General features: G+C 56.7%; 4 protein-coding genes across 57 annotated transcripts in view; 2 read left to right on the top strand and 2 right to left on the bottom strand.

The window, feature by feature from the left end:
• Positions 1 to 3,089: 3,089 nt before the first annotated feature.
• ATP6V1F (ATPase H+ transporting V1 subunit F) lies at positions 3,090 to 5,947 on the top strand. Its single transcript, XM_003134698.4, has 2 exons — positions 3,090 to 3,294; positions 5,489 to 5,947. The coding sequence occupies exons 1-2, from the start codon at positions 3,137 to 3,139 to the stop codon at positions 5,688 to 5,690; spliced, it is 360 nt and encodes a 119-aa protein (XP_003134746.1). The 5' UTR covers positions 3,090 to 3,136; the 3' UTR covers positions 5,691 to 5,947.
• Positions 5,948 to 6,651: 704 nt separating this feature from the next.
• Positions 6,652 to 9,033, top strand: SPMIP1 (sperm microtubule inner protein 1). The gene is made up of 2 exons (XM_003134696.5): positions 6,652 to 7,204; positions 8,924 to 9,033. Exons 1-2 carry the CDS (start codon positions 6,652 to 6,654, stop codon positions 9,031 to 9,033), a joined length of 663 nt encoding a protein of 220 aa, XP_003134744.3.
• On the bottom strand, positions 8,784 to 17,195 carry LOC110257580 (uncharacterized). Of its 5 annotated transcripts, XM_085005531.1 has the most exons (12): positions 16,995 to 17,195; positions 16,490 to 16,559; positions 15,113 to 15,284; positions 14,955 to 15,041; positions 14,723 to 14,881; positions 13,909 to 13,976; positions 13,424 to 13,530; positions 11,275 to 11,342; positions 9,889 to 10,977; positions 9,716 to 9,805; positions 9,424 to 9,515; positions 8,784 to 9,328 (listed from the first exon to the last, which is right to left on the bottom strand). In XM_085005531.1, the coding sequence occupies exons 3-12, from the start codon at positions 15,236 to 15,238 to the stop codon at positions 9,217 to 9,219; spliced, it is 1,998 nt and encodes a 665-aa protein (XP_084861657.1). In that variant the 5' UTR covers positions 15,239 to 15,284; positions 16,490 to 16,559; positions 16,995 to 17,195; the 3' UTR covers positions 8,784 to 9,216. The 5 variants fall into 5 exon arrangements, with proteins under 5 accessions (XP_084861657.1, XP_084861656.1, XP_084861654.1 ...); XM_085005530.1 differs by lacking the exon at positions 16,995 to 17,195 and having other exon boundaries at positions 14,955 to 15,284; positions 16,490 to 16,660; XM_085005528.1 differs by lacking the exon at positions 16,995 to 17,195 and having other exon boundaries at positions 9,716 to 10,977; positions 14,955 to 15,284; positions 16,490 to 16,660.
• Positions 17,196 to 18,070: 875 nt separating this feature from the next.
• The window catches only part of KCP (kielin cysteine rich BMP regulator), a 30,469-nt gene continuing 26,931 nt past the window's right edge, over positions 18,071 to 21,608 (bottom strand). For 40 of the 50 annotated variants that reach the window (XR_014833941.1, XR_014833940.1, XR_014833928.1 and 37 more), the window contains 6 exons: positions 21,410 to 21,582; positions 21,216 to 21,327; positions 21,039 to 21,140; positions 19,354 to 19,518; positions 18,604 to 18,910; positions 18,071 to 18,484 (listed from right to left, as the gene is read on the bottom strand). Coding sequence is in view for 15 of the 50 variants with exons in the window: in XM_085005503.1 (XP_084861629.1) it covers positions 18,216 to 18,484; positions 18,604 to 18,910; positions 19,354 to 19,518; positions 21,039 to 21,140; positions 21,216 to 21,327; positions 21,410 to 21,582 (1,128 nt within the window). In the remaining 35 variants the exon portion in view is untranslated. Of the gene's footprint in view, positions 18,485 to 18,603; positions 18,911 to 19,353; positions 19,532 to 20,926; positions 21,141 to 21,215; positions 21,328 to 21,409; positions 21,583 to 21,608 lie in introns of all 50 variants that reach the window. The other 10 variants (XR_014833939.1, XR_014833942.1, XR_014833931.1 and 7 more) reach the window with 2 other exon arrangements.

Here is a 21,608-nt window from a genome sequence, read left to right as displayed (position 1 = left end):
GGCCACCTCTGGCCACTGACACTGCACCTGGCCCTGGGAGGCAGAGGCCAGCTGCCTGTCCCCTGGAGGACTGACTCAGGCCAAAGGGAAGGCCACCCCTCTGGGACATCTATTTGAGAAGGTCTAGATAGAATCTTGGCAGGGCTTGCTCCTCAGATTCCTGGAAAGCTGATGGGTGGGAGAGAGGGGTGGACGCGAGGTTCTAGAAGACGGCCCTAGGACCACCGGGACGCCAATTTCTGTTCAGCCTCATCTCAAGGATGTTCTCAAAATTAGGACCTTAAAACGGCACTGACTCAAGCAGGCAGGGCCTCACCCCGCAGGCAGGCGGAACCACATGCACACCCAGGACCCTTTCGCTCCAGCCAGGGCCTGGGTCAGAACTGGGCCGGCTCCCTCTCCACCTCCAGCCCTGACCTCACTTAAGGCCTCCTTCCTGCCCTGCACCTTCCTGACCCACCAGCCAGCTTCCTCTGACCTGCCCTCCGCACTGCAGTGGGGGGTCACATTAAAGGGACCATGGCTCCCTTCTGCTCCTGGCTGGTCTACGCATCTTAACAAGGTCTCTAGGTTCAGCCCCCCTACCCACTCATTCCAGAAGCCTCCGAGTCGGGCAGTGTGTCCATTCCCCACCGCACCCTCCACCTCGGACCCTCTTCATAACCTAGTTTCCCAGGCACCTGTGCTGCGGTTTGGGCCCCTGCCCAGGAACACCCTTGCCTCTCCACCCCATCCTCCTGGCCAACAGGAAGCTTTCCCGAAGCCCTCCCTGTCCTCCCAGGTCAGCCCCGCAGCTCTCATCCTGCCCTGGGGCACGCCTGGCTGCATATCCCACCCTCAGCTGGGACCAAGTGTCTGAGGCTCGGCCGCCCCGCCAGAACCCTGGGAGGTCTAACACCGATAGGCATGAGGAATGAATAAATGACGCGCCAGTAGCCTGAGCAGGGCAAGGCAGCATTTCACGCATCCCCCAACTCTAGACTCACGGCCGATGTTTCAGCACGTGGTGCTGCGTCGCCGGAGAAAACCCGCACCCATGGCCTGGCTCCGATTCTCAGCCCTACCCCCACCCACCTCTTCACTCAGTAGCCGTCTGCCTCCTGGCTCCTCTAAGTTTCCTTCCCTTCCCCCTCCTGAATCCTGCCCTCAAGACCCCTCCAGGGCCTCTCTTTCTGTATGTCTACCCCCTCCCCTGTGATATTTTTCACTCTCCCCCTCAATCCCAAGGGAGCTCCTTGAGGACAGAAGTCATATTTTATCAGTCTGTGTCCTAAACCTCTTCTTGGCCCCCTCTGATAAATGCTGGTTGAATGAAATCACGAGTGATATATGTGGCACTGTCCCAGCTCCCTACCTGACCTGAAAGACCCTTTGAAGGCAGGACCCATTGTCAAGTATTCAACTACTTATGGTCATTAAGGGCCAGCTCTGTCCAGGCTTCTACACCCACCCTCCCTCCCTCCCTCCCTGCCTTCCCACCCACTTTTCCCCCAGATGTGAGCGTTTTCCTGCAAGGTTAGCTGGCTCCTGCCTCAGCTTCAGCTGCCCTCCCCGGACTGCAGGATGGCCTCAGGTGCCGAGCATTTAGGGACTTCATCTCACTTAATTCTAACCGCCCTATGAGGCAGTTATCAGTTAACCGCCCTATGAGGCGGTTATCTGAAAAGACCAAGGTCCCGAACATTTCAGGGATGAGTCCCAAATCACAGCTCTGAGCAGCAGGGCTGAGATTCAAACCAGGTGTGCCCAAATCCCCAGCCTACCACACAGTGAACCCCTATCTGCATGTCTCAAGTGCTCTAAACTTGCAAATCACATGCCAGACGCCAGGATGCCTGCTCTTTAAAAGGGCGGGGGAGCAAGCGGACCTTTCTTCAACATGTTCACCGCATAGCGTTCAGGAATGTTACTCCTGACCACCCCAGCCGCATAGGCCAGAAACCTGGAAGCACCCTATCACTCCCCAAACTAGTTCCGTCCATGCTGTCTCTAAACCCCTCTTGACTCCACCTGCTTCTCCACATTCGCCATCACCACCACTACATGGGTTCTGGCCACCACTCTCTCTCCACAATGGTTTCTCCTCTTTTAGTCTGGCCTCGGCACACGGCATGGTCTCCATGCTATCTCTAAAACTTGAACCTGGCCGTTTCATTCTCTTCAACTAAATCCTTCAGGGGTTTCAGCGTAACTTCAGTCGTCCTCAGGGTAACTTCCAGATTCTTTAGCTTTTCTTGAAGGCACTGATGCTCTCTAGCCCTAAGTCTTTGCACGTGCTGTTCCTCTTCCCCAGAACACCCTCTTGCCCTCATTTTTTTTTTCTTTCCTTACAGCTGCACCTGTGGCTTATGGAAGTTCCCAAGCTAGGGGTCAAATCAGAGCCGCAGCTGCCAGCCTACATCACAGCTACACCGGATCCGACCTGCACCTGCGACCTACGCCGCAGTTTGCGGCAACGCCTGATCCTTAACCCTGAGTGAGGTCAGGGATGGAACCCCTATCCTCCCAGAGATTAGTCAGGTTCTTACCCGCTAAGCCACGATGGGTACTCCTTCGTCCTCATTTCTATCCCCTTCATCCTGCTAGCGACCTTCTCTGTGCGCTCCCTCTCCCACAGATTAGTTACACCTGATGTGGGCTTCCACATACTTCTCACGTTTCAGCAAATAACACACTGCTTTGTGAATCCTCTATCGCACTAGAGAGTATCATCAACTTATCCATCCTCTTATTAACTGAATATGTACTAGTTGTTAACCGTCTGCCATAGTTACATAAACAGTCGGTACAAGACTCGGACCTTACCCTCGAGAACGGGAACTGTCTTGTCGGCGTCTCGGCATCTTAACACAGCAAAAGGCTCGACACGTTTGTAGAAGAAGGATCGAACTTGCCTGCGCAACCCGGGGAGGCCGCTCGGACTTCTGGGAACCGTAGGCCCCGGGAACGGCCCTCCCTTTATAGCGCAGGCGTATGCAGATTCGGGCGCCTTTGCTGTTGTTGCGCATGTCCCAGGAGGCGGAGTGGTGGAACTGCGCATGTCTAAAGAGCCGGGGGTGGGGCCGAAGAGGCGGGGCACTGCGAACCCGGAGCTCGGTGACACCCGGCGGTCGCGGCTGGCTGTCTGACTCTGAGGATGGCGGGGAGGGGGAAGCTAATTGCGGTGATCGGAGACGAAGACACGGTGACTGGCTTCCTGCTGGGCGGCATAGGGGAGCTTAACAAAAACCGCCACCCTAATTTCCTGGTGGTGGAGAAGGATACAACCATCAATGAGATCGAAGACACTTTCCGGTACGGTTGCCCGCAAGGCCTGAACGCGACCTTCTGGGGTCTGGTGGGAGTGCGGGGAGAAGGCGGGGGTGTCGCTGGGCGTCCAGACGTTGGCCGAAGTGTCAGATCCCGTCCTCGACGGTCTGGAAAGTCGGTCCACCCACCTATCCGGAGCGAAGGCCTACGCGCCCCAAGTTCCCTTTAGGGGCTTGGTGGGGCCGAGGCTATGTCGGGTCCACAAACTCCCTTCTCACATGACCGTGTGTCAGGAAAGAAGGGGAACAGAGCTCGTGACGGGCGGGCACCACCCTTTGGCCCAACCTGGCCCGCGAGAGCTGGGCGTCCAGTGCACCCAAGCCCCACAAAGGGTCAGTCTCAGATCCTCTGCAGGGGTTCCCCCAGTTCACCCGTAGAGCAGGCTCCGGTCACTGCAAGCAGTCGACTCTTTTGCGAGTTGGCTTCTAAAGGAACCACACATTCAGTGAGTGGACTCGAGCTTTTCTTTGTGTTTTCATCTCCCTTAGAGGCTCTCACAATCGTGATGTAAGGCCATGGTTATTCCCACGTATAAGCGAGAAGACTGAAGCTCAGAGAGGTCAAGGCACATTCTAAAGTCATACGATTCACAAGAGACCTAGTGGGGATTTGAACCCTGTCCCTCCCTTTCTGCCTTTCTTAAGCCAGGTCTACTCTCTGCTTGTGCAGCTCTCCTTGGTCTGCTTTGGAATTTCCCATTGTCCTGAGCCCAGCGGACAGAATATCAGGACTTCTGCTAAGACCTTACACTTCAAATCTTCGTTTCCTGGCCTGGCTTAAGAGCAGTAGCTTTAAAATGTGGGTGCAGGCATGTCCCTTAATCCAGGAGGCGTCCTGGTGACTAGAGTGGAGGATGCTTGCCCCCTGTTCTTTCCCACACCCTTTCTTCTAGGGCCCCGGTGCCAAGTCTCTCAGGAACAAACCACTCTTGCCTGTTTCCCCCTAAACAGCCCAGCCCTGAGCCGCTGGCTGAGACTGGTTCCTGTTGCCTGGGGTATGTTAGGCCCTGCGCAGAGAAGCTCATCTCTGCTGATCAGTCCAGTAAAGTGATCCAAGTTGTCATGAGAGAAGGGCAAATTTTACTTCAAGAACTTTCCAACCAAAGGGACTTCAGAAAATCATCAGGTCTATGGAGTTCCTGTCATGGCTCAGCAGAAACGAATCTGATTACATCCATGAGGATGCAGGTTCGATCCCTGGCCTTGCTCAGTGGCTTGAGGATCTGGTGTTGCGTGACCTGTGGTGTGGCTCGCAGACGTGGCTTGGATCTGGCGTGGCTGTGGCTGTGGCTTAGGCCAGTGCTGCAGCTCCAGATTAACACATAAGTAAATTAATGAATGAGTAGATGATCACAAGAAAGAGCCCAGTGCCTGGTTCTCTCTGTGAGGAAAGTGCGATTCCTTCGTTTACTGATTTTTCCTCTCCCTGTTGTGTTCTTGGCTCAGGCCAGACCTCCCCTCTGAACCACCTCCTGCCCTCATCAGGGTAGACCTTGAGTTGTCTCAACAATGCCTCCCCCTTTAAAAACGTATCCTATCAGTGTCGCCATGAGCTGTGGTGCAGACGCGGCTCGGATCCCACGTTGCTGTGGCTCTGGCGTAGGCCAGCAGCTACAGCTCGGATTCCACCCCTAGCCTGGGAACCTCCATATGCCCCGGAAGTGGCCCTAGAAAAGGCAAAAGAAAAGAAAACAAAAAAAAGTATCCTATTTCCTTTTGAAATGTTAATGTGTTCATAGGGTTTACAAATTAATGTTTAAGGGGTATACACACTGAGAAGTCACCCCTGACCTCTTTGCTGTATTACCACCTTCCTGAATTCCCTAGATAACCACATCGGTTCTTCCTTATCTTTCCGCCCTTTAAAATTCGGATACAAAGGGACAGATCTCTTTAATCTTATCCTCTCGCTTTCTTTCCCAAAGGCAGCCTATAGAATACACCAGCACGCACCCTTATCTTCATTAGCAGTTGAGTTAGGAGCCCTCCTAGCAGGGGAAGTAGAAGCCGCGGCCCTTAGCTTTGGAATGAAATTGATGCTGAATAGAATGGAGAATTTAGCTAGAGCGACCTTTTCCTTTGTCCATCGCGCTCTGCGCACCCAGCCCGCTCCCCTCTGCAGCCCAGCCCACCACCTCAGCGTGGGTCACCCTGGCCTCCCGGCTCATCTCTCCCTACAGGCAGTTCCTCAACCGGGAGGACATCGGCATCATCCTCATCAACCAGTACATCGCAGAGATGGTGCGGCACGCGCTCGACGCCCACCAGCGCTCCATCCCAGCCGTCCTGGAGATCCCGTCCAAGGAGCACCCCTATGATGCTGCCAAGGACTCCATCCTGCGCAGGGCCAAGGGCATGTTCACGGCTGAAGACCTACGCTAGGGGGACTCCCCGCAGCCCTGCAGCCTCTCCCCAGGCTTGCGACCAGCCCTTCTCTGAGATTTGAGCCTCCGAGTTCCAATTCCCCTGCCCCTTCCCACTCCACTGAGAGGCTAGGTGAGGTGTTTCCAGGTTGCTGGGGCTCTGCCATTAAATCAAGGCCGGTTAGGGAACAGGAAGCCTGAGTCTTCACTCCACTACCTCTTCCCTGTGCTGTTACAGTGTCATTGTCGATGTTAAATTAAAATAATGTTCTTGGAGTTCCTGTCGTGGCTCAGTGGTTAACAAATCTGACTAGGAACCATGAGGTTGCCGGTTCGAACCCTAGCCTTGCTCAGTGGGTTAAGGGTCCGGCGTTGCTGTGAGCTGTGGTGTAGGTCTCAGACGTGGCTCAGATCCCACATTGCTGTGGCTCTGGCATAGGCTGGCAGCTACAGCTCTGATTAGACCCCTAGCCTGGAAACCTCCATATGCCGCGGGAGAAGCCCAAGAAATGGCAAAAAGACCAAAAAAAAATAATAATAATAATAATAATTAAAACAATGTTCTTGCTTCTCTCTGATCCAAAGCCAGGTGCTAGGAAGGACTCGATGAGGCTACGGGGGGGATTAGGCTGGCAGGCCTGGAAAGGGTTCTGCCAGAGACCCCGGCACAGAAGCGTTCGACCAGGAAGATGTGCCGGGAGGCCATAACTCAAGGACCAGCCCTCTGAATGAAAGATGACCAGCTCTGGCAGGGAGGGATGGAAAGAGGCTTGTGTCCAGACCCCCGAGGCCCCCACTCGAGTCTCTATTAGCTGGGAGGGGACCTGACCTCAAGGAATGGAAGCAGAAATCACAGAAAACCTGGAAGCCGGTGGTACCAGCCTGGGTCCTACAGAAGGTTTGGGAATCAAGGCTCTTACCTCGTGGACCCTGGCCTGAGGCCACCTCAGCAAGCAAGGCACGTGAGGTGTGCCAAGGGCATGGCCCTGTGTGATGTGGGGCTTGGTTGCCGAGTGACTGTCCCTGGGCAGCCACCTGCTGTCAGAGGACTCTGCTTGCTCTGCTCACCCCTCAGCTGCAGTCACCCTGGTCCCGCTTCTTCCGTTGCCACCATGTCACGGCACCTCAACATGGACACGGTGCTGCAGAACTTCTGGAAGGAGGAATATCTGAGGGAGAAGATGTTGGGCTGCGAATGGCACCGCAAGTACGGGTCGATGGTGAAGGCCAAGCAGAAGGCTAAGGCTGCAGCCCACCTACCCCTCAAGCTGCCCACACTGCCCCACAAAGCCCCGCCGTCCCCCCCACCTGCCCTCAAAGCCCTTCCTTCCAGAGCCCCCAGCCCTGCCCCGGAAGCTCCTATCCAGTCAGACATGCGCCCAGCACCGCCTGCCACCCGGGCCCTGCTGTATGAAGGCATCTCCCACGACTTCCAGGGCCGCTACCGCTACCTCAACACCCGCAAACTGGACATGCCAGAGACGCGCTACCACTTCCCCATCACCAGCAACTTCACGTATGGCTGGCAGCTGGGTGAGCCCCAACCTCCCGGAACTTACCTCACAAACACAGGGCACCTGCCGCAAGCCAGGCAGTGATCTTGCCACTAGGCATACGTGGACGCTATTCTGGGGCGGGGGGCATTCCAGTGGGGGATCTGAGCCGTGAACATAAGAGCAAAAGAGCCAAGTCCCATGATGAAAGTAGGCGCGATGGGGTGGGGCGTGTGCTGCTTTAGGCGGCATCGTCAGGAAAGGCCTCTCTGGGGACCTAAAGGCAGAGTGAGCTCAATGAGGAGTTGGGGTTTTATTCTAAGTGAGAGGGGAAGCCACAGAGAGTCTTAAACAGGTGAATGATACTGATTTACTTTAAAAAACAAAAAATCACCCGGAGTTCCTGTCGTGGTACAGCGAAAACAAATCCAACTAAGAGGCATGAGGTCTCGGGTTCAATCCCTGCCTTCGTTCAGTGGATTAAGGATCCGGCATTGCCTTGAGCTGTGGTGTGGGTCACAGATGCAGCTTGGATTTTGCATTGCTGTGGCTGTGGCGTAAGCTGGCAGCTGTAGCTCTGATTCAACCACTAGGCTGGGAACCTCTATATGCCGTGGGTGCAGCCCTAAAAAGCAAAAAAAAAAAAATCACCCTGACTACTCTGTAGTTAATGGCCTTTTCAGGGACAGGTGTTACCCTAGCAAGAGATGATGACGGCTTGGGCTAGGGTGATGAGCAGTAGACCTGAAATAGCTTCCAGCTATGTTTTGGAGAAAGAATCAATGAAATTTATTGATATGGGAAAAGGAATGAGAGTGCAGTGGCTTTGCCCATGGGTTTGGCTTGGTCTCCCAGGGGTGACTGGGAAGGGAGCAGGACTGGGGGCGGGGTAGTGTGAAGTCAGGTCAGGGCTGGCCGAGTCCGATGTGCATGGGGGTTGCCCTCTGTAGTGAGGTCTGAGCTGAAGATGTACATTTGGGGGTCGTCCGGATACAAGCGCTCTTTAAAACCCTGAGACTGGGTGAGCTCACCCAGGGAGCCCTGGAGGCTGGATTAACTAGGAGAAGGCAGGGCACACAGTGAGGAGTAGGGAGGTGGCATTGGCGCGAAGGCTGTCAGCTGGACCAGTGACATTGATCAGCTGGGAGGGAGAGGCGTGGAGGCAATGGTGGTGTTTGAAGAGAAAGTCAAGGTGTGGGAAAAAAGAATATTCCAGGGAGTGCCAGTGAGATTGCTGGGTGATGCAGAGTGTGCCTTTGCTGTCTGTGGTCAGGAATCTCAGGTGAGACTACTCAGTCCTGCATTTTCTCCAGCTCCTGGAGGGCCTGTGCGGAAGACGGTTGGGGATGGTTGGGGATAAACGCAGTTGAAGTTTTGCCTAAAAAAGGGTCCCCACTTTCCCCAGGGCCCTAAAGGGGGAGGAAAGGGAACAATTTCAGAACAAAAGCAGGAAGGGAGCCCCAAAAGGGGAGCAGGAAGTAGAAGGAAGCCCTATCTGCCCCGGAGAAGTCTAGCTCTGCCCGTCCCTGTGACAAGCTGGCACACAGCTGACTGGCATTTGGCCATCACTGCTGATCCCAACAGCCAACCAGCTCCCTGTTTTCGCACAGCCCCCACTCTTCAGAAGCACTTCTTTTTATTTCTTCACACAAAGTGGATACAAGATAAGCAGGTTCCTAGGGTAACGCAGGCAGGGCCGTGGTGCGCTCTGGGTTCCTTTCTCAGAAACCCATTCCTGGCTTCTGACATCTTTTTCCAGGCCCCCCAGTGAAGCAAGAACAGGTCTCCTGCAAGATGTGCCGCATGGAATCTTTCTTCCGCAAGAATGGGGCCTTCGCACTGCTTGACCCCCGGGACCTGGCCCTCTGACCCTGGGCCAGGCAGTGGGCCTAGGGGAGGGCAGAAGAAATCGCACACCTCCAAGTGGGGTGAAGCTGCGGTGTACGTCTGTTTGGCTCTCCCAAGCCGTGACGCTGCGTTCTGGGCCTTTTTGAAACTACCTCTGAACTGCATGCAGGCTGCCGTCTTTATCCTTCAAGAACCCTCATCTCTTTAACCATCCCTGTGAGGATTGGAAGGGGCTGGGAAGGGCGAGCGATGCTGTCCAGACGCAGGCTCCTCAGCGCCAGGGGGCCACAGTAACTGCTGGAAGTTCTGGGTGTTCCTGGGGAGAGTGGCCTGTCATCTCAGGTGCCAGGGTAAAGGGTACCGCTACCACCCCACGAGCCACCCCCCGCCCCACCGCGCCCGCCCCCTCACCTGGCTCCGAGGGCTCGCAGCCACCCGGTTCTCTCCCGGTGCATTTGCTCCAGCTGCTCCCGCAGGGCCCGCCGCCGCCCCGCCGCGTCCTCCTGGCGGGGGAGGGGGGCGCCAAGCGCTGAGCCCCCCGCCTCCCAGCCCCCGGGCTCGCTGCGGCCAGCAGGGGGCAGCACCCGGCAGAGCCGCCTCCCGCTCTCCGCAGGTGTCATCCCAAGCGCGCGGGGCACGCACTTCAGAGGCACCCGGGTTGCGCCCAGCTCCGCCGCCCACCGCCTTCTCCTGGGCCTCTTGCCTGTGGCGGGAGCTGGGCTGGACTCGGTGGGGGTCCCAGGGGGTGCACCCGGCAGTGGCGGTTCCTGGCGAGGCGGAGGCGTTCCAGGACCTGAAGGAGGCCTCTGTCAGCGGCCAACCCGCGGCCGCTCCGTGCCCTGCCCGCTCGCAGGCCCGCCCGGCCCCGCCGCGCACCCGGAGCCGCTGCTGCTCGCGATCCTGCTGCCGCCGGCGCCGGGCCTCCCGGTGCAACTCCAGCAGCTGCTGCAGAGCCGTCTCCTGCTGCGCAGCGCTCACGCCCGCCGACGCCCTGTGCCTGCCCGGGGCCTCGGGCCACGCGGCCTTCGAGGCCTTGGGGGCCTCAGAGCCGCCCCTCCGCTCTCCGAGGGCGCCTGGGAGCCCTGTGGAGCCGCCCACTTCCTGCTTCGCGGGGCTGGGGCTTCTTCCCGGGCCCTGGAGCGCGTGCGGATCGCGCACCAGGGCCAGGTGCCCCGGGAGAGCTTCTAGGCGCTCCGACTGGCCGGAGCCCCTAGTGCGTGGGGCCGCTAGCATCCCGGCTCCCGCGCCTGCGAGCGGAGACCTGGTCGCGGACGGAAGGCGAGCTCGCGCTCCCTCCCCGGCGGGCCCCTGCTCTCCCGCGGCCGGTGTGGTCTCTGCTTTCTGGTCATCGGTCTTAACCGGCATCAGCTGAGCGGTCTTTCCCCCGGGCCGGGGCATCTGTTCTCCCAGAGACCTGCAGAAGTGCCCCCCAATTCTCAGGGAGCCGCCTTCCTCCCCTTCTCCCCCAGCCACCTCCCAGGCTTGGGGGACACGGCCTCGGCCCTCGAAAGACGGAAGGCCCTTGGGAGAATCCTCCTGGGCCTCCTGCAGGGCGTCCTTTCTCCGGCACTTAGCGCGACTTCCGCTTTGACCTTGAGGCGCCTCTGTCCTTGGACCTTCAGGGACCTCTTCCCTCGGGGCCGGAATGGCCTCCCATCTCTGATCCTGGTGTGTCTTCTCTCTCTTCCTCTGAGGAACTTCGTCCTCCCCCTGGAGGGCCTCCCCTCTCTGACCCTGAGGAATCTCAGTCCTTAGCACTTTCTGAAGTTCTGCTCTCTCCGGACTCAGGCTCCAGCCCTGTGCCTCTGGGGAATCCTGGGGTTCCAGCAGGCCCTGGGAGGGGAGGGCTGAAGGCCCTGGGGCTCCCTGAGCAAGCTGTTCCTCCTGTGGGCTTCTGGGTGATGGTGGATGGGGCCTCTGGGGCATGGGCTCTGCCTGCCCCCTCTCTTCCCTCTGGGCCAGGTCCTGGGAAGGAAGAGCACTGTGTACCAGGTTTGCGAGGGAACCCTGTGCCGGGGCCACTTCTCCCAGGGGAGCCCAGAGACCCCAGTGGCTGCCCCAGGGGACGTTACTTCCATTAGGCCCTTGCCTGATTCCTCAATTTGTAAAACCCCTGTTATGTAGTTAAAAGGTGCTTCAGTGAGGGACCCTTCTTCCACCCGGCTGTGGGCTGCTCATCCCAGCAGCTTCCTCCCATGCAGACCCCACCCCTGCTATCTCCTATCTGAGAGGGGTCGTGCCCGGGACCCTTCAGCCTTTCACCTTGAACTCTGCATTTCCTGGTTCCCCAAAGCAACTGCTGGTGGTGAGGTTCAGCTCTTGTAAGCAACCTGAGGAAGAAAGACAGATGTTGCGAGCCTTCCGCTCATGTGTGACCCTCGCACACACATTCCACTGAGCCAGAACCAAGACGCCTAGGGAGTCCCCAGTGCAGCAGGGGCGAGGGGGACCCCCGAGGGCTGGGGCTGGAACTTCAAGGCCATCACAGTTCATCATTCCACCTTTGTTTCCTCAGCCTGCTCTGTGCCTGCCTGTCTGGTTTGCTTGCCAACAGCCAAGCCCATCTTCATCCTCCCGGCCAAGCACCACCTCAGAGGAACCTGCACACCCTCTGCCTCAAAACTGCCAGGGGTGGCCCAGGAGCAGGAAGGGACTGTTTGCCAGGCTCCTCAGTTCCTCATAAGGATTTTCTCACTTTGCTCTTGTGTTCCCATCCAGCTCCATCATAGGCACATAACTTCCCTATTTTTGTTTGTCTTTTTGTCTTTTTAGGGCCGCACCCGTGGCATATGGAGGTTCCCAGGCTAGGGGTCTAATCGGAGCTGTAGCTGCCTGCCTACACCACAGCCACAGCCATACCAGATCCAAGCCGCATCTGCAACCTACACCACAGCTCACGGCAATGCCAGAGCCTCAACCCACTGAGTGAAGCCAGGGATGGAACCCGCAACCTCAAGGTTCCTAGTTGGATTCGTTTCTGCTGAGCCACGACAGGAACTCCTTAACTTTCCTATTATTAAGGATAAAACCTTCTTTAGCTCATTCTTGGTTTCTGACCGCAAAATCAAATGAAACTCAAGAAGTGGAATTTTAGGCCAGAATAGCCTAAAAACTGCAAGTCTTTATAATTAACAAAAGGGATCTAAAAAAGGAGATGAAATGTTGCTGCTCCTTTGCAGCTGTGGAGGATGGAGCATCATTTTACATCCATAAAACTACGTAAAAGAACCTGATTTTCTAAGGTCTTAAATTGAGAGCTCTCACAAGAAATGCTATCTTTATGCAATACGGATGTGTGAATATTCATAACACTTACCAAGTGGGAATGCACTCGGTGAAAACAAATCTGTCTTTTGAAGCGTTTTGAACAAAGGAGTCTGATAAGACCCAAGCCTTTACAAATTACTGCCATGAACTGTTAAAATAACCTCCAACCCCTGTCCCCCTGCAATTCTGATCTGTTGCCTTACCAAATCATTTATTTCACTGGTTATAAAGTTGTAATTGATGTCTTCCATTCGTGCATTCCCAAGAGAGAATATACTTGTAAAAATTTCTCTGTCAATTAGAAAATACTCATTGCCCCTGTCCTCTTCTCTCCTGTGCATGGTGGCACAGACAAAAGCTTATGACTTTTCTAGGCTGATTATTTAACAAATCATTTGAAAGCTCATTTCATTTAGGGCTCACAGCCTCCATCCCATTGAATTCTAGGGCCGTACCCGCAGCATATGGAGCTTCCCAGGGTAGGGGTGGAATCAGACCTACAGCTGCTGGCCTACGCCGCAGCCACAGCAACACCAGATCTGAGCCGTGTCTGTGACCTATGCCACAGCTCATGGCAACGACAGATCCTTAACCCACTGAGCGGGGCCAGGGATGGAACCTGCAACCTCATTGTTACTAAGTGGATTCATTTCCCCTGCGCCACAATGGGAACTCCATCCCACTGAATTGTAGTCACCTATTCACTGTCATACTCTTCACTAGGCTGTGATGTCCTCGGAGATGAGGATAAGTGATGGGCCCAGTCTTTCTTGTGCTTGGTATCTTCCCAGCACCTGGCATGAGGGTGGCAACTAGGCAGCTTGGAGCTGCCACGCCACTCCCTCCTCCCTGGGCAACCACAGACAGTCATTCCCAGAACCCTCTCCTCTGAGCCCCGCCTTAGCTTCAGAATCTTCCTGGACCACGGTACCTGAGCCCTCTGGCTCCAATCAGGTGGAACCGCCATATAAAGGAAAACCTGCTGGCTGTCCCCTGCATCCCCAAAGAAGGTATGAGATGAAGAGTAGGTGAGGATGGACTGGAATCCTGGGACTTGGGGTGAGGGGTCCCCCACTCCTCCCAGTCTCTGCTGGCCCCTCCAGCCCAGGGTCTCCTGTTCTGCCAACCCCGCTGGTCAACGTACCTGGTGTGGGCTCTTCTGCAGGCATGCTGGGGCTCTCAGGCCTTGCATCCGTATCACTCCTGGCTTCACCCAGATCCAGGGCTGATGATGGGGCCACTACTTTCCCCCTGCAGGGGTACAAAGACCGCCTCAGATGCACCCCTTGCATCTGGGCTGGGGATGCGGATGGGGGCACAGCTGGTGTGCCAGCCTCTCTGCCCCCAGCAGGCTGCTCAGCGTTCCCACTCTGTCACCCAACCCAACTCAGTACAGGGCAGCCTTCCCCACCCCTGTACCCACCACTGGCTCCCAGGAGCTGGAACACACAGTTACCCTTTCCAGGGGCTCCAGGGGAACACATGGGTACAACTGAGAGGCCCAGGAGGAGCTGGGGGCACTAGGAGGGGTCACTGGGCAGGGCTGTGGAGGGAGACAGGGCCAAGGGTCCAGTGTTGGGTGGCTTTCAGTGGCAACAGGGAGTGGATAAAATTCCCTGGGATACTTACCCCCCCAGGAGCTGATGGCTCTGGCTCAGGGAGTCCTCAGCCTGGGATGATGGGCACTGCCTGGAATTCTGGAAGGGTTGGGGGGTTGCCCAGGTCCATAGGGCACTATCCCCAAGATGAGAGGCAGCTTCTAAGAGCCCCCAGTGACTCCTCCTCCCATCATCTGTGCCCTGTGCGACCACCTCCTCCTCTCCCCCAAGTGAAGGAGCCTACACATGGATCCCTCCTGTCACTCGAGCCTTCAGATGAGACTGCGTCCCCTGCCAAAAGTGCTGGCTGGGCACCTCCTTAGCGATCATCACTAACACTCCTCCCTCTACAGCCGCTAACCTGCCCAAAGGGCCTCAGGCAGTGGGTGGCTGAGCCAGGACTGGGAGACACATCCCAGCGGCCACGGCATCCTCCTTCCTAAAGGGGTGGGCCCAGCCACCAGCCCTGGGCGCCAGAGCCTCTGCCCTCTGGGCCCCGCCAGGCCTGCTTTCCCTCCTTGCTGCAGCCATATCTGACTCTACGTGTCGCTGTGCGGTTGATTTGACCACGAGTTCATTATGGGATGGTAACGGGCCTGAACTGTCCTGCGTGCCAGGTGCCGTGCTAAACCCTTTACGCACAGATGAGTTCAAATCCACCCTGCAGCCCTCTGAGAAAGAGCCATTATCTTCCCCGTTTTGTAGCTGAGGAAACAGGCTTGCAGTCCACAGGGGGTATCGGAGCAGAGATTCGAACTCAGATCCACCTGTCTCCAAAGCCCATACTCCTACTTCTGGACTCCGTGTGTCACTGGGCCCCCGCCCTCAGCCACGCTCCAGCTCACCTCTCTCATCAGCCGCTCAGCGCTTTCCATCCTCCCGCAGAGCTTGCTGCGCTGGCTCCCTGCACCCTGGGCCTGGCCTCTCAGACCGCAGAACTGGGCCCAGGGGGGCCAGAAGAGGCCCAGCCCCGCCCCAGTCAGCAGCTCCAAGTCCCACAGGAGCTGTAGGAAGATAGGGTGCCAGGGTGTCAAGGGTCACCCACGCTACCCTTGCCACCACCACCCCGGCCCCTACCTGCTCCTGGGCCCGCCGCCTCCGCTCCATCTGCAGCAGGGCAGTGGGTAGTTCCAAGCCTGAGCAGCAGGCCTGGCCCTCTTGTACCTGGGGAGGCAAAGTAGAGTCAGACCCCACGGAGACCCTGCCCCTCAGAGACGGAGCCCTGCTGCTCTCACCTGCTGCAGGGCAACCTGGAGCTGGCCCAGGTCTGCGGGGCACCTGAAGAGGTGCTGGTACAGCACCAAGGCCTGCTGGGGGCTGCAAGGGAGCCCTAGGCCCCCGGGTGTAGCTGCCTGCTCCATGGGGTAGGGGGCCAGGGCTGACGTTTCCCCTCCTCTCCTGCTGCTCCTGGAGAGAAAAGGAGGGCCAGGAGCTGGGAACAGAGCAAGGAGGAGCCAGAGGCTCCTGAGATCAATAATGTAGGGCGTCCATAATGCAATAATGACATCTGAGCCAGGGCCTGGGCTTCAGCCAAGTGTCACAGAGACGCTGGCCGACTCTGATGCAGGTGTCTTGGCCACATGGGCGGCAGTGTCAGGTGAAGGCCCTGACAGGGAGAGAGGGGTGTGCCTGTGCTCGCTGGCAGTTCCCAGTGAGCCTTGGCAGTTTTGTTTGTCTTTTTGAGGCTGCACCCGAAGCACATGGAAGTTCCCAGGCTAGGGGTCGAATTGGAGCTCCAGCTGGCAGCCTACACCACAGCCACAGCGATGTGGGATCCAACCATAGCTCAGGCAACACCAGATCCTTAACCCACTTAGCAAAGCCAGGGATCGAATCTGTGTCCTTATGGATACTAGTCAGGCTCTTAATCCAATGAGCCACAATGGGAACTCCCAAGCATATGTTTTATATACACAGGTGAACCTTAAAAAATTCGGGGGTTGGGGGCCCCACCCCAATCAAAAATCCACATGTAGGAGTGGTGCGGCAGAAACGAATCCGACTAGGAACCATGAGGTTGAGGGTTCAATCCCAGGCCTCACTCAGTGGGTTAAGGATCTGGCGTTGCCATGAGCTGTGGTGTAGGTCAAAGACACAGCTCAGATCTGGCGTTGCTGTGGCTGTGGCTGTGGTGTAGAGCAGCAGCTGTAGCTCCGATTCGACCCCTACCCTGGGAACCTCCATATGCCATGGGTGCGGCCCTAAAAAGCAAAAAAAAAAAAAAAAAAAAAAAAAAAATCCGCATACAGCTTATAGTTGGTCCTCCATATCTGAGATTCACCCTACCTCAGATGGTGTTGTACTGCAGTGCTTACTATGAGAAAAGTCCGGGTATAAGCAGACCCGTGCAGTTCAAACCCGTGTTGCTCAAATGTCGACTGTTCCTAAGACGCCCGCTGCTGCGTTGTATCGATGTGCACTACGCCCGATGCAGACAGCAGCTCCCAACAGCTCACGCCCTGCCAGGTCACGAAAGGCTGCATACACCTAATCCTTCCTTGAAGCAACTCTATGAAGTAGGCGGTATCATTTTTGTCCCCATGTTATAGATAAGAAAACTGGGCCCCAAAGACTGCGTTGCCCTAAATAACACGCGCCACCGTCACTCTCACCCAGAGACAGAGAGCCGCGAGCTCCCCCAGCACCGGCTCCAAGCTGTCCATCAGTCACTGCGTGTATTCCCTGCAACACGTGAGACACAACAGAAGAGGGCGCAGTTGGAACGTGTTACGACAAGGGGACGGGCTGGGTATGTGAAGTGTCTGTGATCTTCACATTCCCTGCTGTCATGAGCAGCCTGGCCCGCCTGCCACTTTGTAACCGCTCCATGAAAGGGGCCCCAGCCGAAGCAGGCTGAGCATGCAGGCAGGGGTCTCGGTTCAGCCCACTGCCCTCTCTTCATTCCCTGTTGGAATACCAGGGTCCCCTCCAAAAGACTCAAGTCCCCTGAACCCTCATCTTTTAGTTAAGCTCCCTGAAATACCAAGGTCACATAGCCTTGAAAAGAGATTTTTCTTGGCAAAGAAATAGATGGTTTTTCTATTTCAAAACCCACGTGCTTCCCACTCTAAGGATATCTTCGAGGAAGTTCCCACTGTGGTGCAGTGGGTTACAAACCCGACTAGTATCCATGAGGTTGAGGTTCCATCCCTGGCCTCGCTCAGTGGGTTAAGGATCCAGCATTGCCGTGAGCTGTGTGTGGTGTAGGTCACAGACGCGGCTCGGTTCCCGCATTGCTGTGGCTGTGGCGTAGGCCAGCAGCTATAGCTCCGATTCCACCCCTAGCCTGGGAACCTCCATGTGCCACGGGTGCAGCCCTAAAAAAGACCAAAAAAGAGAGTTCCTGTTGTGGCGCAGGGAAACGAATCCAACTAGTGTCCATGAGGATGGGGGTTCAATCCCTGGCCTTGCTCAGTGGGTTAAGGATCTGGCATTGCTGTGACCTGTGGTGTAGGTCACAGATGTGGCTCGGATCCCATGTTGCTGTGGCTGTGGCTGTGGCTGGCAGCCATAGCTCCAATTCAACCCCTAGCCTGGGAACCTCCATATGCCACAGGTGCAGCCCTAAAAAAGGAAAAGAAAAAAGAAAAAAAAGAGCATGTCTTTGAAAGCTGCATGTGTGTCCCCTGCCCACATGTCCACCAAGGGAGCTGCAAAACACAACCGGCACATGCATGTGTTTATCTGGGTTTATGAACGTGTGTGTGTGTGTGTGTGTGTGTGTGTGTTTCATCACATGTGTCTATATTTCACCATAGACACACTGTCTCTCCCGTTTCCCATCCCAGGTGTGGGGTCTCTGTGTCTCCAGCTCTTAAAGTGGCCCAGGAGGTGCCGGAGCACCCAGCAGCCCCCAGACCAAGAGGAAAGGGGAGGGTATGTGGGGACAGAGCCCCTTCCCCACACAGCTCAGCCCTTGCATGGTTCCCCCTGGATCCACAGAGGGCCCCACAACCCTCTACGTATAAACGCAGGGCTGGGACCAGGACACTGGGTCCTCCTGCTGCTCACTGCAGGACTTCCCAGGCAGCCCTGGGATACAGGTGCGGAAAGTGAGTGAGGTCCAGTCTGAGCCACCACCCTGCCACCATCCTGCCTCTGGGGACACTCACCTCTGGACCCCATGTTCCAAGCAGCCCCCACCCCCACCCAAACCCCCACACCGGGAGGAAACACACAAACACACAAGGAAATCTCAGGGCAGGCCCTCATTTACTGCTTCTGACTCAACATGGCCAGGGTCTCTGTGGGACCCCTCCCCAGTGCCCAGGCAGGGTGACAGCTGCTCTTGGAGGTAAGACTTCTGGCCTGATGCGTCCTGGTCAGTGTTGTCTTGGCTCAGGGTGGCCCCTGGGGCTCCCGGCTGGGGCTGGGTAGAGTGCTGGGTAGCTGGTCCCCAGTGAGGAGGACTTGGGGGCAGGCCTCCGGTGGGATGCAGTGGGCCTCGTGCTCCACCAGGCCCGCAGGGCACTGGCAGCCAGGCACGCAGGGCCTCACGCAGTGTGCCGCCAGCTCCCCCAGGGGCACGTGCTGGTTGAAGCAGGTGCGGGGACAAGGCGGGCCACACTCATCGAACATGAAGCCACGGTCCAGGGGGCAGCCCACCACTGCAGGCGGAGGGCAAGGCATGGTCACTGTTCCAGTCCCCAGGCTCACCCCATGTGACCCTCCCTGTACCTACCCTGGGCCATCCCTTCCCCAACTTGCACTGGGCATATCCCCTCACCACAGAGCGTGGGGCCCCGCCAGGCAGGCGTCACCCCTGCTTGGCGACAGTGGCTGGCATACGCTTCCAGGACATCACAGAGGCAGGTGTCAGCCGCGGAGCCAAGGCCACAGGCACAGAGGTCATACACGCAGGCGGCGAAGAAGGGCTCCGGTGGCACCACAGCGTGGCAGCGACTGAACGTGGAGGACTTGAGCACCCCACACCGGGCATTGGCCTCCCGCCTGGCACGGTACCCTGCTGCCCGGCACGGATCCACTTCTCGGCCCTTGGAACAGGGCCGACCAGGTCCGGGCCCCTCTGGGACCTAAGTGGAGAGAGCAACCCTGACATAACAGCACCCGCTGGCAGCTGACCTTTGTGTGCTGTGCCTTCAAAGCAGTTTTCACAAAATGCATTTGTTTTAGCCTCAAAAACCTCTCACAAGAATGACAAAGGAAGCATCAGCACCTTTTCCTTTGTGCCCATTTTACAGATGGACAATGTAAGGCCCAGAGCAGCAAAGTGACTTGTCCAAGATCAGACAGCCAGTGAGTGGCAAAGCAGGGTTGGGGATTCAGATGATGAGATCCCTTTCAACAGGCCATCCTGCCTCCTCCAGCACCATGACAGGTGAGAAGCCCCCAAACCTCCCTGAAAGGCCCCAAGCCCATCTTGTGTCCAACCCTTCTTTCCATAGCAGAGAGAGGGCAGTTCTGAGACTCATACTCAACTGAGCCTCCCCAGCCCCCCAACTCCTGTGCCACTCACCTGCCAGCTATTCCCGAAGGCAGCCTCAGTGGACAGGAGCATCCCCTCAGGGCCGCGCAGATCATCCTGGGCAAAGCCATTGAAGTTGCCACAGAGCCCACAAACCTGGCCCCGGTAGGAGCCGGGCACTCTCACCTCCACCTGGGACTGCCCATCCCACAGCACCTGCACAGAGAGGCTGGGAGTGGCGAGTGGGGAAATGCAGGGCCCGCTCGAAGCCCAGGGCCACGATGAGATCCTGCTGTACTGCGCTGGGGACTAGGTCTAGTCACTTGTGATGGGACATGATGGAGAAGGATGTGAGAAAATGTGTGTATATGTGTATATATATCTATATGACTGGGTCACTTTGCTGTACAGCAGAAATTGACAGAACATTGTAAATCAACTATAATAGAAAAAATAAAAATCTAAAAAAAAAAAACCAAAACAAAAGCCCAGGGCCTATCCTGCCTGGCTGTAGGCACTGAGTCAGCGCGCCCCCTGCTGTAGGGGAGGAGAATGGACAGATGGAGGCACTTTCTGGAAGGGAGGCTGTGCAGGCCAAGGTCAGGCAAGGCACCTGCTGTGTCAGTCCTGGGCAAACATAGAAGATGCCAAGAGCTACCCACAGCTCTCTCAGGAGGGGACCTTCTCCCGTCACCATTCCTGAACTGTGCCCCCAAAGCCTAATTAGTCTGTATCATAAGTTTTGTATCATAAGTTTTTGTGTACGTGTGTGCATGTTTAGGGCCGCATCTACACAATATGGAAGTTCCCAGGCTAGGCGTCAAATCGGAGCTGCAAATGCCAGCCTAAGCCATAGCCACAGCAATGCAGGATCCAAGCCAAGTCTGCAACCTACACCACAGCTCACAGCAATGCTGGATCCTTAACCCACTAAGGCCAGGGATTGAACCCAAATTCTCATGGATACTAGTCATATTCACTTCCACTGAGCCACAAGGGGACCTCCTGGAGTCTGTGTCATAAGTTTAGACAAGTCTTATTTTATAAATTTACAAATGTGCTTGTTGCTGGAGGCAGGGGAGTGAATTACTCTTCGACATGCGAACTGGAAGGAATCCCTGAAACCACCTAAGAGACCTTAGTTGACACCTTCCCTCAACTAACCCTTTCCCCATTTGACAGACAGGAAAGCTGAGGCCCAGAGAGGACTGGCCTAAGGTAATGGCTTAAGAACCCTGGTGTGGAATTCCCATCGCGGCTCAGTGGTTAACGAATCTGACTAGCATCCATGAGAATGCAGGTTCAAACCCGGCCTCGCTCTGTGGGGTACAGGATCTGGCATTGCCGTGAGCTGCCACAGATGAGGCTCAGATCCTGCATTGCTATGGCTATGGCTATGGTGTAGGCCAGCAGCTACAGCTCCAATTTGACCCCTATCCTGGGAACTTATATATGCCACTGGTGTGCCCCCCCCCCAAAAAAAAAGAGAAAGAGAGAGAGAGTACCCTGGTGTTTTGTGACTGAGTCAAGATTAGAAACCAGGCTCAGAACTCCTTTCATTGCACCTGGAGGTGTCTAACCCTGATTGCTCCCCTCCCCTCCGAATCCAGCAGAACGAAATCACCTCCTTGGCCTCATACGGCCTGGAAGGTAGCTGGTATCCCCACTCCCTCTACAGATGACAGACGCTTGAACAGGCCTGAGGCTCCCCTGCCCTCCGCTCGACCGGGTGGCACCTGGAGCCCTGACTGGGCATGCAGGATCACCGTGCGTCCCCGCAGCTCCGCGTACAGAAGAGGCTCCCGCAGGGAGGGCAAGGCCACTGGGCGTCCATCCACCTGGAGGAGAAGCAACGTCAGCAGGCACGAGTCAACAGCCCGACCGACCTTCCCTGGGTCCTCAGCTCTGCTCACCGTGACCACCCTGCCCTGCAGTAGCTGCACGGTCACGTCACCCAGCAACACCGCCACCTCCTGGGTCCAGGACACGCCACTCCGGCCCCTGTCATCGTTGGTCACGTGCACGCTGCGGTGTGGAAGGCCCGGGCGCAGTGGTCAGCCGGGACAGGAGTAGCGGGATCAGGGAGAAGGCAGAGGGAGTTGCGCACCTGAAGTTCCCTCCACGGCAGTCCTTGGCCAGCACATAGCTGCAGCTGCCCTGGAAGTGCAGCAGGCGGCCGTCGAAGGTGCGGTAATGAGGATCTCCGAAGGCCATGCAGGAAGCGGGCCGGGGCAGACAGTGCGGGCAGCAGCTGCCGGGATTCAGGGCCGGGGCCTCGTCCTGGCCTCCGCCCCAGTCACTGTCAG

Source organism: Sus scrofa, chromosome 18 (assembly GCF_054392235.1).
Source record: "Sus scrofa isolate SSC_HxYL_T2T_F1_AM1 chromosome 18, Sscrofa_HxYL_maternal_Yorkshire_Landrace_v2.0, whole genome shotgun sequence".
In the NCBI taxonomy this organism is placed as follows: Eukaryota; Metazoa; Chordata; class Mammalia; order Artiodactyla; family Suidae; genus Sus; species Sus scrofa.
This window is presented reverse-complemented; position numbering and strand designations above follow the sequence as displayed.